General features: G+C 37.9%; 2 protein-coding genes across 3 annotated transcripts in view; both read left to right on the top strand.

Moving 5' to 3' along the window:
- Window positions 1-13512, top strand: part of BPNT1 (3'(2'), 5'-bisphosphate nucleotidase 1) — a 33308-nt gene that overhangs the window by 6359 nt on the left and 13437 nt on the right. For both annotated transcript variants that reach the window (XM_074222700.1, XM_074222699.1), the window contains exons 3-4: window positions 2939-3043; window positions 9949-10056. In XM_074222700.1, the coding sequence (XP_074078801.1) occupies window positions 2939-3043; window positions 9949-10056 (213 nt within the window). The remainder of the gene's footprint in view (window positions 1-2938; window positions 3044-9948; window positions 10057-13512) is intronic.
- COMMD5 (COMM domain containing 5) lies at window positions 4124-4911 on the top strand. The gene has a single exon (XM_074222701.1). The coding sequence runs from the start codon at window positions 4135-4137 to the stop codon at window positions 4825-4827; it is 693 nt and encodes a 230-aa protein (XP_074078802.1). The 5' UTR covers window positions 4124-4134; the 3' UTR covers window positions 4828-4911.

Genomic DNA, 13512 nt, shown 5'->3' with positions numbered 1-13512 from the left:
CTCAGTTTCCTTACCAGTAAAATGAAGAGACTGGGTTAGTTGGCCTGGGGGATCCATTCCAACTGTAGATAAATGGCCTCTTGATTCTTAGAGTCCAGCCTTCTACTTAGACCCTTATGAATTTTCTCTAGCCTTTCTGTATCTTAATATAATTCAAACCTTAGTTTATACTAATATATTTTTATTCCTTATATAATCCTTGGTCAATGAAACATTTATATTTCATTGGGCCTCAGAGCACCTGAACAATATAATATAATCCATAGTCCTTACATAATATTTTTCTTTCTAATAGTTACAAATTAATTGGGACAATAAGTATAGTAACAGTTAATTAAAAGAATTGTCACCAAGTATGTATTAAACTTTTAAAATAAAATTTTCTTCATCTGTATTTGGTCTAAATAATATCATAAGACTCAGTACAAAAGTGTAGAAATTGTTTTTTTGCCCTTGTTTAAATCCCCCCCCCCCATTTAACCTGGCATACAGGAAGCACTTAATCAATGTTAGTTGACTTGCCAATCAAAAAAGCATTGCTGTGACCTTGAGCCTCAGTGAGCTTTCTTGAGTACTGTATCACGCCTTTGTTTGTGTAAGCAAATTATGGAATATAGGTTAATCATTACCATTTTGCTAATTTGGAAGAGAGACAGCAAATGTATAAATTCATAGTTGCAGATTCTACTAACAGCCACACCACTCCTCAGTTGTAAGGTTGGACCATAGTAACTCAGTTCAGTTAGCTAATTCATATCTAACAAGGGCCACTGACCTCAAAAAACATTTAGATACTTGTGTTATGTTCTGAAAAATGAACTAAAATTTAAAAATGTAAAACAATAACATAATTTATTTTTAAAATTAAAAATAGGAAGCCAGACTATTAAAAATTCATGAAAATAAGACAAATGGAATGGGAATGGAATTTCCAAAGGCAATATGTAGGGGAAAATAAACAGGAAATGTTATTCAACTTGATACTTTTGAAGTTTGGACACAAAAAGCTTTATTCCAGAGATTTAGAGATTTACTGTGTGTCTCTTCCTGCTTAATGTAGTCACCAATTAATTTGTTGTGCTGCAAAAGCAAGGTGCCCTCTCTGCTAGAAAAGACAAAACCAAGGTATTAGAGAGGAGAGAAGAAATACTCTAAGAAGGAAACTGAAAATAAAATATGGTATACATATCAAGAGCACAGTTAATATCAGTGTCTAGAGGGTGATAAATAAGAAAATGGAACACAAATAGAAGAGAAAAGAGAGGAAAAAGAGAGAAGAACAAAGAACAAAAGAGAAGAGAGAGGCAACTGAAACACTTAAGGTGTAGTGAAGTCCACATTTAGTGTGCAGAGACAGGGCGATTTAGAACCTATCGAAGAGGGCAGTTAGGTAACAGATACTTGTGAAGTACGTCCCACATACCAGGCAGGTACAAAGGGTTACCAAGAAAGGCAAAAACACGGTCCCTGATCTCAAAGAAGTCATATGTGTGAGAGGGAGATAACATGTAAATAACTGTACACACATATGTATGTGTATATCAACATTCATATTTTCACACTTCTTTACTGTATATTATATTTGTTGGGAGAGATAGAGAAAGGGAGGAAGAACTGAAGGGAGAATAAATGATAAATGAAGGAAATCTCAGAGATAAGGGTAGTTATGGGAGGGATTGTCTGGGAAAGGATACTGTAATAAAGTAGGGTTTGTAGGATTTAACTTGAAGGGAGCCTAGGAGTCAGAGGTAAGGAGAGAAAGCATTCCAATCACTGTGTCTAATGATGAGACTGTTGGAACATATAGCATTGTCTGAATGTATGAGGAGCTGTACTTAGTTGGATTGTAGCATGCCCAGGGGAAGAAAGGATGAGAGGAATGGGAAGATTGGAAGGGCCCAAGTTGTGAAGAGCTCTCAGTGTCAAATAGAGGATTATCTGTTTGATCCTGAAGATCATAAAGAAGTGCTGGAGTTTATTGAATGAGATTGACATGGTAAGATCTGCACTTAACAAAATATCACTTAGACGGCTGAAGGAAGGGTGGATCAGAGTGGGGAGAAACCTAAGGCAGGGGGACCAGGTAACAAGTTGTTGGCAAGAGTCTGGGCAGGAAGCTATGAGGAGGCTTATCCAAGGGAAGTAATGGTTTGAGTGCAGAGATAATATTAAGATAAAACAATAAAATTTGACATCAGAATGATTAGATATGAGGGATAAGTGTGAAAGGAATGTGGGGGGGGAAACAGGGTTGGCCATCACTGTTAAGAGGGTGAAGATTCAGCAGAATCAAAGGAGTGGTCAAGCAGATATGAGATCTCTCGAAAATGTTCACTTATTAACAGTTGCCCATGTAGTCATACTCTCCACATAGTGGATTTTGAACTAGTGATTCTGAACTCCAGTAGATCATCATCCATACCCTATTTCCTGATCCGACTGCCTAGTCCCCTATTCCTTGTTCCCATCCCTAGCAAGCTGGGGATACAGATAATAAAAAGAAAAACCATCCCTGCCCTCAAGGAGCTTACTGTCTAATGGAGGAAGTTGGTTACATAAAAGGAGGCTGGAAATGGAAGGGACTCTTAGAGAGTAGGCTAGGCTCTCCTGTAGATGCTACGTTTCCCATCTCTACAGAGTTCATATCAACAACAGTTGCCAGTTAGTAATGTAGAAGGGATTTCAGTATTGGGAATAGATGTTTGACTAGATGACATCCAAGTTCCTTTGAATCCCCCAAGATGCTTTGAATCCCACTGTGAAACAAAAGGGGAGGGTGGGGTGAGGGAAATAGGGGATGGTCCGACTAAAGAGAAATTAAGGGAATTTGTAGGGCTGTTTCAAAGACAGAAAACAGTATGAACATTTCAGGATGTAGACCTAAAGCCTGCTCATAGTGGAGATAACGTTTTGCTGTAATTTTTATTCTTTATTGTAGACATCTTCCATAGATCTTCAGACTGAAGCTGACCGATTGGTGCAGATGAGCATATGTTCTTCGCTGGCACGGAAATTCCCCAAATTAACAATAATAGGAGAAGAGGTAAAACATTTTCTGGTGGCAAAATTTGCCCTTTTTTTGTTGTTGATTTTAAATTTAATTACTATCATTTTAAATTTTAACTAGTTATAAATTTTAACTAGTTATAAGTGCCTTGGATGCACATTATTTTTAAGGCAAACCAAACATAAGACAAACCACATAACAAATGCTTGCCTTTCTTACAAACAAAACCATGTCATAAAACAATCCATGCATTACCTTTATCTTAAATTTTATTTAAACAAAATTAGGTGGCGTAGTGGATAAAACACAGGTCCTGGAGTCAGGAGTCCCTGGGTTCAAATCCTGTCTCAGACACTTAATAATTACCTAGCTGTGTGGCCTTGGGCAAGCCACTTAACCCCGTTTGCCTTGCAAAAACCTAAAAAAAAAAAAAAATTAGAATATATTGCATTTTATAGCAAAGAACAAATCTTAAAACTGAATAATATATGAATATTTTCTTGAAATCACCTAAAATCATTATATTAGTAACCATCATTGAAGGTTGGACTGATCTCAAGATACAGTTTTTCAGAATGTGGTGCCACTGGCATTGCTACTCATGCTTTTTTTGGGGGGGCAGAGGGGAGCTACAGTTAGGTGGCTGTATGGGGCTGGGGTCAGCAGTCTCATCCATTTACTAGCCTGAGCAAGTCGCTCTTCTTCCCTGAAATGGGAATAATGGTAGCACAGAAAGCTCCCGGGGCTGCTGTCAGGACCAGATGGCTTCATATTAAGCACAAACGTATGCGTGCCGATGTATACGTGTGTGTGTATGTGTACACACACACCACACACGCACGGATATAGATAGATAGAAGTGTTGACTCGTCACTTTCCCAAGCTTAACCAGGCCCACTGTGCCTAGGGTAGCCGCCGCCCCGCCCCGCCCCGCCCCGCCCCGCGCCGCGCCGCGCCGCCCCGCCCCGCGCCGCCCGCCAAGCCCTGGCCCCGGAGCTCAGGGCGCGTGCGCCGGCCCCGCGTGCGCGCGCTCTCCTCCGCGCGCCCCTCCCTTCCGCGTCTCCCTCGCGCGCGGCGCGCTCTGCCTTCCGTGCGCGCGCCCGCGGGCCGCCCCTTCCCCGGCGGTCATGGCGGCGGCGGGGGCGGCGGCCGGTCGCGGCCTGAAGGCCGCGGCGCCCTACCTGCCCCCGGCGGGGGACGGGCCCGGCGGCGGCGGCGGCGGCTTCCTGGGCCCCCGGCCCCCGGCCGCCGTGGAGGCCATGGCGCGGCGGCTGCGCGGCCTGGACCCGGAGCTGTTCCGGCGGCTGCTGGCGGCGGTGGTGGGCGCCCTGCGGGGCGAGGACTGCCGCGGGCTCACGCGGCGCCTGCTGGACTCGTCGCGGCTGTCGGAGCCCGAGCTGGGCGTCCTGGCGGCCGGCCTGCACGCGCTGCTGCGGGAGGCCCTGCGGCTGCCGGCCGCCGCCCTCAAGCCCGACGCCTTCCGCGAGGGGCTGCGGCAGCTGCAGGTGCCCGACGAGTTCGCGGAGGCCCTGGGCGAAGTGGTGTTCGGCGCGCGGCGCCCCGAGCTGGGCCGCGAGCGCGCCGCCCGGCTGCCCCGGCTGGCCGACTTCCGCTGGAGGGTGGACGTGGCCATCTCCACCAGCGCGCTGGCCCGCTCGCTGCAGCCCTCCATCCTGATGCAGCTGCGGCTGTCGGACGGGAAGGCCCTCCGCTTCGAGGCGCCGCTGGCCAAGTTCCAGGAGCTGCGGTACAACGTGGCCTTGATCCTCAAAGAGATGAACGACCTGGAGAAGAGGTGCGCGCTGAAGATCCAGGACTGAGGCCGGCCTGGCCGGGGCGCGCCCCGCGCGGGGGCCGGGGCCGGGGCCGGGGCCGGGGCCGAGGCCGAGTTCTAACCCGGCCGCGGACACTTCATCCTCGGCCGGCCCTGCCTTGCAAAAAACAACTAAGGAAGACCGAACCGAGTCATGAAGCGCCACGGCTCTCAAGGCTGCCACTTCTGTTAATGAACTGTACACATTTTTCATTTAAAATAGTGATTAAGAAGAACAACCCTAAATTAAGGGCTTTTCCTCAAAAAACAGTCTTATGAAGATGATCGTTTTTGTTTGAAATCAGTTTTGTGTGATTCCTAAGCAAACGCTTTAAAATAACTAATAAAGACTTAACAAGGAAGAAGAAGTGCCATCACAAGTTGGGTCTCAGCTGTTACTATTCAGATGTGTCCCATTTGTCCTTTGTAAATGGAATAGCAATATGTACATATAGCTTTAAAATAAGAAATTAATAAATTTGTCTTTCTAATTCATTTTCAGGGCACTTATTTTAAAAATTGGGAAACATCAAAGTAGTTTGTAAATATTTAGCTCTAAATTTTTCCAAAGATCAGGGACTTAACTCTTTCTTGATCAGTGTATTAATTTGAGGAGTTTACATTGACTTATTTAGGGATCTAAGTTTTTAAAAGCATTCCAATATGAAAACTTCATTTTTATAAGATGAATTTTCTTCATCTTTATTATTGTTGATATCTCCCACTCCTTCCAAAAAGAAATTGATACTTGTTTCTTTTAGCTCAAACAGTCTTGAGAGTGTGTTATCCTAACAAAGCCACAAGAGTTTCACAGTACTCAAAAGTGGTAGTCCTCTCATGTTTTTTGTCCTAGGACTCCTTTACGCTCTCAAAAAACTACTGAAGACTACAGAGCTTTTGTTCGTATGGATTATATTGGTATTTATGATATTAAAAATTAAAACTTAAAATTTTTAAAAATATTTCATTACAATGAAATTCAATTAATACAAATAACATTTTCATGAAAAAAATAGCTTTTCAGAAACAATGAAGTGGATTGATACCATTTTATGCATTTTTGTAAATCTTTCATTTTGGCTTTTAATGCAAGTCTTATCTACTTCTGTATTCAATCTATTATGATTTATTTTAGTTGGAAGTATATGAAGAAAATCTTCTCTCACACAAATGTATAATTAGAGAAGAGGAGTGTTTTAATAGGTTAAAATGTTTACCATTCCTGTGAAATATTTAATGAGGACTCCCTGAAAGGGTTTCAGGGACATCTAGAAATCAGGATACCTCATTGAGAACCACTGCTATATAAAAATCTTATGCTTAATCCCTACATTTTCTCATATTTTTGTAAAGAACCTTTTTCTAAACAGACCATTATAGTTTTTTACTTTCATAACTTGAAAAGTGAACTACAACCTCATATTTCTTAATACAAGTGATTATGAAACATGCAGTAAGTTCTGATGAGTACATCATCTTTAAGTTCTACTTTTAGACTAAATACAGTGGAAAGAACCCATAATTTGCAGTGATAGGAAATACTTCTTGACCCTGCCACTTAAGGGTTGGATTAGATGAACTCTAAGAACCTTTTTTTGCTTTAGTTATATCTATCAACATATATATGTATGTATGTGTGTGTATATGTATATATATATATATGTATATATATATATATATGTATATATATATATATATATGGCATTATATCCAGAAATCAAAGAACTTCATTGGCACAGAGTATATTACATTATCCTATACAATGTCTTTTTTTTAGGTTTTTGCAAGGCAAATGGGCTTAAGTGGCCTGCCCAAGGCCACACAGTTAGGTAATATTAACTGTCTGAGACCGGATTTGAACCCAGGTATTCCTGACTCCAGGGCTGGTGCTTTATCCACTGCGCCACCTAGCCGCCCTTACGATGTCATTTTTGTTTAAAAAAAAAAAATCCATCAGTTGGAAATTTTTTTTTCACAGGATATTATTATCAGTGGTTTACAGGATAGCGAATTTCCCATAGCATTGGTTTTATCATTATATTAAACACACTTAATCAAGACAGCATCTTTAATTATGCATCTCTTCATTCACTTGAAATACAAAATTGAAAGATTTCAATTTTTAATTTGATTTCTGAGGTGTTTAGACTTGAAAAATTTCCCACTCTCTTGGCAATCAATTAGTGTTCAAAAGATGAAACAATGACTTTTCCAGGAGCTTCACATTCTAAAGGGGGGAAACAAGTACACATGCAAGTATATATGTCAGAAACAAAGAAACCAAGTACTTAACGTATAAAATCATTTGGAATTGAAAGAATTTGCATTTGTGAAAATCTGAAAGGGCATCTCTTGGTGGCACAAATAATGCCCTGGGCCTATCTATATTCTGGAAGACCTGAAAATCCTGCCTTTGTTATTACCTGAGTGTCCTTGGGCAAACTGCCTTTTTTTATGCATCAGTTTCCTCATCTGTAAAATGGGTAATAATAGCCTCTATACACAGTTCTGAATTCTCATTTGAGAATGAGATATTTGTAAAATAGTATAGTGACTGGCATATAAAATGTGTTTCATCCTCAAGAAAGGAAGAAATTTTGTGGCTGCAGAAATTTTAAGAGTATTTTCCAGGCCAAAGGGGCAGCAAATGAAGTCAGGTTTGCTTTGTGCATAATTTGTCAATTTCATTCATATCAGTAGTATCAAGTAATACCAAATGTCTCCTATTTTAAGGAGAATGTCCATTGTCTTTCCTGCTATTTTCGCTTCAAAACAGTTGCTTTCCATCATGAAAAGGGGTATTTTTTTTTTGTACAAAAATTAGAGACCACCAGAAAATACAAGTCACTTAAATTTCAAACCAACTATAGCCATTCTTAAAATTTAAATTCAGAATTTTTGGAAACCAACTTATAATTAAGATATTAAAACAGAATAAATATAGTATTTTAACTTGCACAAAAGATTCATTCATTGCCAATTAAAGATTATTTTCTGTAATATCTTTCCTTGACTTTGATTTGAACTTTTTGAGGTTTTTTTGGCAAGGATAAGTAATTTGCCCAAGATCACACAAGCAAGTAAGCATCAAGTGTCTGAGGTTGGATTTGAACTCAGGTCCTCCTGGTTCCAGGGCCAGTGCTCTATCCCCTGCACCACCTAGCCCCTACATTTTTAAAAGTAGATTTCTTGTGTGATAATTATACAAAAAGTTTATAATTTTGTCTCATGCTTCGTCTTCCCACCCAGGCCTTTCATTACCATTGAGGGGCACACCTCCACAGTTTGAAAAACTTTATAGTTAGTCATACCATATCAAAATGTCAAATATTTAGAATCAAAGCAACCTCAGTCCAACCCTCTTATTTTATAGATGAAATGGACCTGCAGAGACATTTAGAGACTTAAAGTCATATAGGTAGTAAGTAGCAGGAAATGGGACTTGAACTCAGGTCCTCTGTCTCCAAATCTAGTTTCTTATTAAAAGAAAAGTTGCATTATAAAGTACTACATTTTGAAAGATTCTCTCATAGGAATATCCCTTGGCTGAAGCTGTATTATCCCTTATCCTTTACTCTGCTACATGGTGTTATATAGGGTTCAGTGATAGAGGTACCTTCCTCTGAAGAGAATTAATTGAATTCTTAATGTTCCTTGATTTGATAATAATCCCTAACCATTGCTATTCCTCTAACAAGTTTACTTTTAGATCTTGACTAAGGTTTCCCTAGAAAGCAGGGAAAGAGAAAAGTTCTGTCATAGAAAAAAATACTAGATTATAGGCACAAGCTTTTCAGAAATAATTTTTATTAATTTAACTTTTCAAGTAATGTAATTGAGGGACAAATGTCCAAACTGCCAGGGTCCCTTCTGGCCACAAACATATCTTAACATGTTTTGAAGTAATAGGATTCTTGATCAGGGATATTACATAAAATGATAAAAAGTCACAGTTCAAAGTTAACATCTTGTTTCATAAAATAAAATAATTACTTTTAGTCTTTGTCCTGAAGAACTTTTTTCCAAAATCCACTTAATTCTTCCCTTTAAGGCTAGTCAGAAATGTCTTTTGGTCTGATGATTACCCTAATTTGCTTAAGTCATGTTCTAATTATCTTAGGAAGTATGTTTTATTGTTCAGTCTTCCTCAGCTTGTCTTGACTGTAAGCCTCTTGAGTTTTCTTGACAAGCTACTGGAATGTTTTGCTGTTCCTTTCTTCAGCTTTTTTTTTTAAAAACTATGAACTGAGGCAAACAGGGTAAAGTGACTTGGCCAGGATCACATGACTAGTAAGTAACTGAGGTCAGAATGAAAGGAAAATGAGTCTTCCTAACTTCAGGACTAGTACTCCATGCTCTGCGTCACCTAGCTGTCCTCTCTGTATCTTCCCAATGGAATGTAAGCTTCCAAAGAGCAAGAACTATTTAACTTTTGTTTTTGTAATTCTAGTACTTAGCAGAGTGCTCTTGCACAGAGTAGTTATTTAGTATTTGTGAGTTGGATTAGATAGTAGAAAGGATGGAATGTCCAGTCATAGATGTATTATATTGGCTTTGGGAAGACCATATCTTTTTTTTTTTCCTTTAATTTTTTTCCTAAAGGTTTTAAACAACTGGAGATAACTGGGTGATGTTTTAGATAGAGCACTGGGCTTGAAGTCAGGAAGAACTGAGATCAAATATGATTCAAACACTAGCTTTGTGACTCTGGGTAAATCACTTAACCTTATCTGCCTCCATTTCCTCAATTGCAAAATGGGAATAATAATAGCACCTGTCTCACATGGTGGTTGTGAGGTTTAAATGAAATAAAATTTGAAAAGCACCTAGCATAGTCCTGTTTCTACTTTCCTTCCTTTCTTTTCTTTTTCTCTGTTTCCTCCCTTTTTCCTTCCTTCCTGCCTGCCTGCCTGCCTTCCTATGTTTGAGAGGATGAAAAGTAATGAACCAGTTGTTTCTCATTTGTTATAATACCATATTTGTTTGGAGTATTTTAGAGTAATCCATGCCCCAAATGTTAGGCTGGGTAGAAGTATTGAAACCTATGAAACTATTCCCAGTGTTGTTGATGCATAGTACAGCTTCTGTACAGTGATGTTTTATTTCAATGTTCCTTGTTTTGATTTAGGATCTACCTGTTCAAGAGGTAGACCAAGAGCTGATTGAAGATGGTCACAGTGAGGAAATTCTGAAGAAACCGTGTCCCACACAGTACAGTGCCATCAAAGAGGAAGATGTAAGATTAATATTTAAATGATTAACTCAGTTTTAAACCATAGTTTACTTTCTAAGAAAGACATTAAAATAAAGTAATATTGTAGGTTTTAATATTATATAACCGTGTTTACATGTGTGGTGCTATTCTTTAAAAACTGTTTATTCAACATTTGTGAAAGATGATAGCAATGTAAATTAAATTCTTTAAGAACTGTGAAAGTATAATCAAAAGTGTTTGGTTAGGAGGAAAAAGTTATCTTTCTTTTTTTAGTCAGGATTAGGAACTTCCTCATTGTTGGGAGAAATTCATTTTATTGATGTGGATCTATACAGACTGTCTGACTTACCAGTCTCAATTGCTTGGCAATAAGCTTTGAGGTGACTGGTCTATCTATGGCCATATAGCCAGCATATGTCAAAGATAGTGTGTAATTTTGAGTCTTCCTGATTCCTTGTTTGACCCTCTTTCCAAATAACCTAACAATATGTCTGGTCCCTGAACCCTGAAGGAGTATATGTACTTACCTTTCTGTTTTTGATCTCTGAAAAAAATTCCTGAAACCATTTCTTCATTTCAAGAATTAAGATCACTAAAATGATTTTAACTAGCATTGTCCAAAGAGAGCTTGAAGCAGAATGCCCTCTCCTATTTTCCTGAAATTAAAAATTATTCTGATGCCTTTGTTTAGTCACTTATGTTAAATCTATGACCATGCATAAACACTGCACTTCTTCCAATCTTTAAAATAAATCCATTTATTCTTTTGTTAAACATATTTAGTACTTAATACCTAAATTAGTTTATCTCAGTGAAATTAAACTCAAATAGAAATGGATCCATGCTGGCCAGATCTAGACTTAGACAACCACAAATTAATATTTTTAAAATATTTCATTGTATTTTTATTTATGTAGTTAAACATTTCCCAAATGCATTTAGTCCATTTGCATTGTAGTCTGGCCTCACTGCAGAATTTTGAGTCATAAAGGACATTGAATGTGACATCTTTGTTTTTGGATATATATTGGCAAGTAAGGCATGATTTCTAGCATCAGATAAACTAAAATTATTTTTAATTAAAGATTTTATTTATTTTGAATTTTACAATTTTTCTCCTAATCTTACTTCCCTCCTCCCCACCCCCCACAGAAGGCAATTTGTCAGTCTTTACATAGTTTCCATGGTATACATTGATCCAAATTGAGTGTGATGAGAGAGAAATCATATCCTTAAGGAAGAAACTTAAAGTATAAGAGATAACAAGATCAGACAATAAGATATCAGTTTTTTTCCTAAATTTAAATAGTCCTTGGTCTTTGTTCAAACTCCACAGTTCTTTCTCTGGATACAGATGGTATTCTCCATTGCAGACAGTCCCAAATTATCCCTCATTGTTACACTGATGGAATGAGTAAGTCCATCAAGGTTGATCATTGCCCCCATGTTGCTGTTCGGGTATACAGTGTTTTTCTGGTTCTGCTCCATCTCACTAACTTCTATCACAACTGGAAATAATTTCTAGTTTTCATTGTCTAGATTGGATTTTTTAATTGGACTTTGAGGAAAAATGGTGATTTTGATTTATTGCCAATTTTATGAGCCATTCATTTTTCTGCTATATGTAAAAGATTTGGAGTGGCAGCATAACAAAACAGATGGTAACTTAGAGTTAGTAAATAAATAAATCCACAAACATTTAGTAAGTACCTATTATGAATTACCAGAAACTATATACTGTGTGCTGGTACATGAATACAAAGAATAAATCAATCTCTACTCTTATCAAGTTGATATTCTAATGGAGGAGATAATAATTATATATAAATATAGATACCATTGATAAAAAGTAATGAAATATAAATTCATACAAAATAGTCAAACTCCCAAGACAGTTTATCTTAAAGGAAAACAAGGAGTTTGTGAGATGGCAGTATTGAAGCAGTGCATAAGATATGTGAGGTATACAATGCAAAGACTTGGAGATTGGATATGTGTCATAGGTGAGAAATAGAGAAAGGTAATTTCGCTGGATCATAGTATTGGAGAGTGGGGAGCACAACTTCAGTGAAGCTAGAAAGATAGGACCTTACTTTAAGACTTGCCTCTTATACATATTTACTATGTAATGGGGTAATTACAACCTCTTTGTATTCCTGCAAACTCTGTAAGACTAAAACAGCAGACAAATTGCTAATCTAACTCTATAGAGGAAGCTTCTATTCCATGAATTCTCCACACTGATGAAATCACGGATTAGTACATTTAAATATATATTATATATAATGTAATATATGTATATATATATATATATATTCTTAACATAAGCTAATGAGGCTGATTTTTTTTAAAAAGAAGCACATAAGGGGCAGCTAGGTCGAGTAGTGGATAGAGCACTGGTCCTGTAACCAGGAGGATTAGAGTTCAATTGTGACCTTCAGATTAATTTTTTCTTACTTAATTACCTAGATGTGTGACCTTGAGCAAGTCAACTTGTCTATTCATTTCAATGTTCCCATTAAAGTATTCATCTTGGCCTGACATGTATACAGAAGCTGCCATTTCCTGAAATATTTTCAGAATTTCTACTTTGAAATTTTTGCCTCTCACTTATATATTCTTGCAAGTGGACAAGATGTCTCCACTTTGAGGAACGAAACATTTTTTGAAATTTAGAAATATTCATAAATTATTTGGAACCAAGTTTACTAAATAAATGATAAACTAGTAGCAGATTTTTGGTTTAAAGCTTATGAAGTATAAAGTACTGAAATTGAAATTGATTTTCTTATATGGTTTACAAGCTAACTTAGGGTAATTCCTAATTAAGGGCCTAATATGGAGTGCCAAATATGTTTTGAGTGAGGATTGTTGAAATAAATATGGTATCCTGTGATGACTAGTTTGAAGGATGGTAATAACTTGGTCTGTTTTTCTTTTTTTGCAAGGCAATGGGGTTAAGTGGCTTTCCTAAGGCCACACAGGTAATTATTAAGTGTTTGAGGCTGGATTTGAACTCAGGCACTTCTGACTCCAGGGCCAGTGCTCTATCTGTGCCACCTAGCTGCCCCGGTCTGATTTTTTTTAAAACATTCATTATTTTATAGTCATAGTTTATTCCATTGAATTTGTTATGTTAAATTGAAACTGTAGGATTTATTCCTCAACTGTAGTACTTTTTCTTATCCTTATCTTCTTTTCTTAATGCCTTTTAGAACCTATTTCATATATAACTGTTTCTAGTGTTCTGCGGATTTTATAGAATTATAGTAAAGCTTTGTTCAGTTAGAATTATTTCTAAAGTACACTACAATATATCATAGCAATAATTTACAGTGATTCTGTTAGGCTTTCTCCCCAAAGATTACAACCTAGTGAGACCTAATGAATATGGTGAATATTCTTAATTAACATTTTTACTATTATTTCAGAAATTGTATTACCTAATTTCAATGAGAAGGAAAAAATGCCATGTAA

The sequence above is a fragment of the Macrotis lagotis genome, chromosome 2 (genome assembly GCF_037893015.1).
Source record: "Macrotis lagotis isolate mMagLag1 chromosome 2, bilby.v1.9.chrom.fasta, whole genome shotgun sequence".
NCBI classification, from domain to species: domain Eukaryota; kingdom Metazoa; phylum Chordata; class Mammalia; order Peramelemorphia; family Peramelidae; genus Macrotis; species Macrotis lagotis.
Note: the sequence above shows the minus strand (reverse complement) of the source record. Positions and strands in the feature narration are given on the sequence as shown.

Excerpts from the sequence above, each read along its gene's own strand:
- COMMD5 (XM_074222701.1), top strand. The coding sequence starts at position 4,135 with ATGGCGGCGGCGGGGGCGGCGGCCGGTCGCGGCCTGAAGGCCGCGGCG.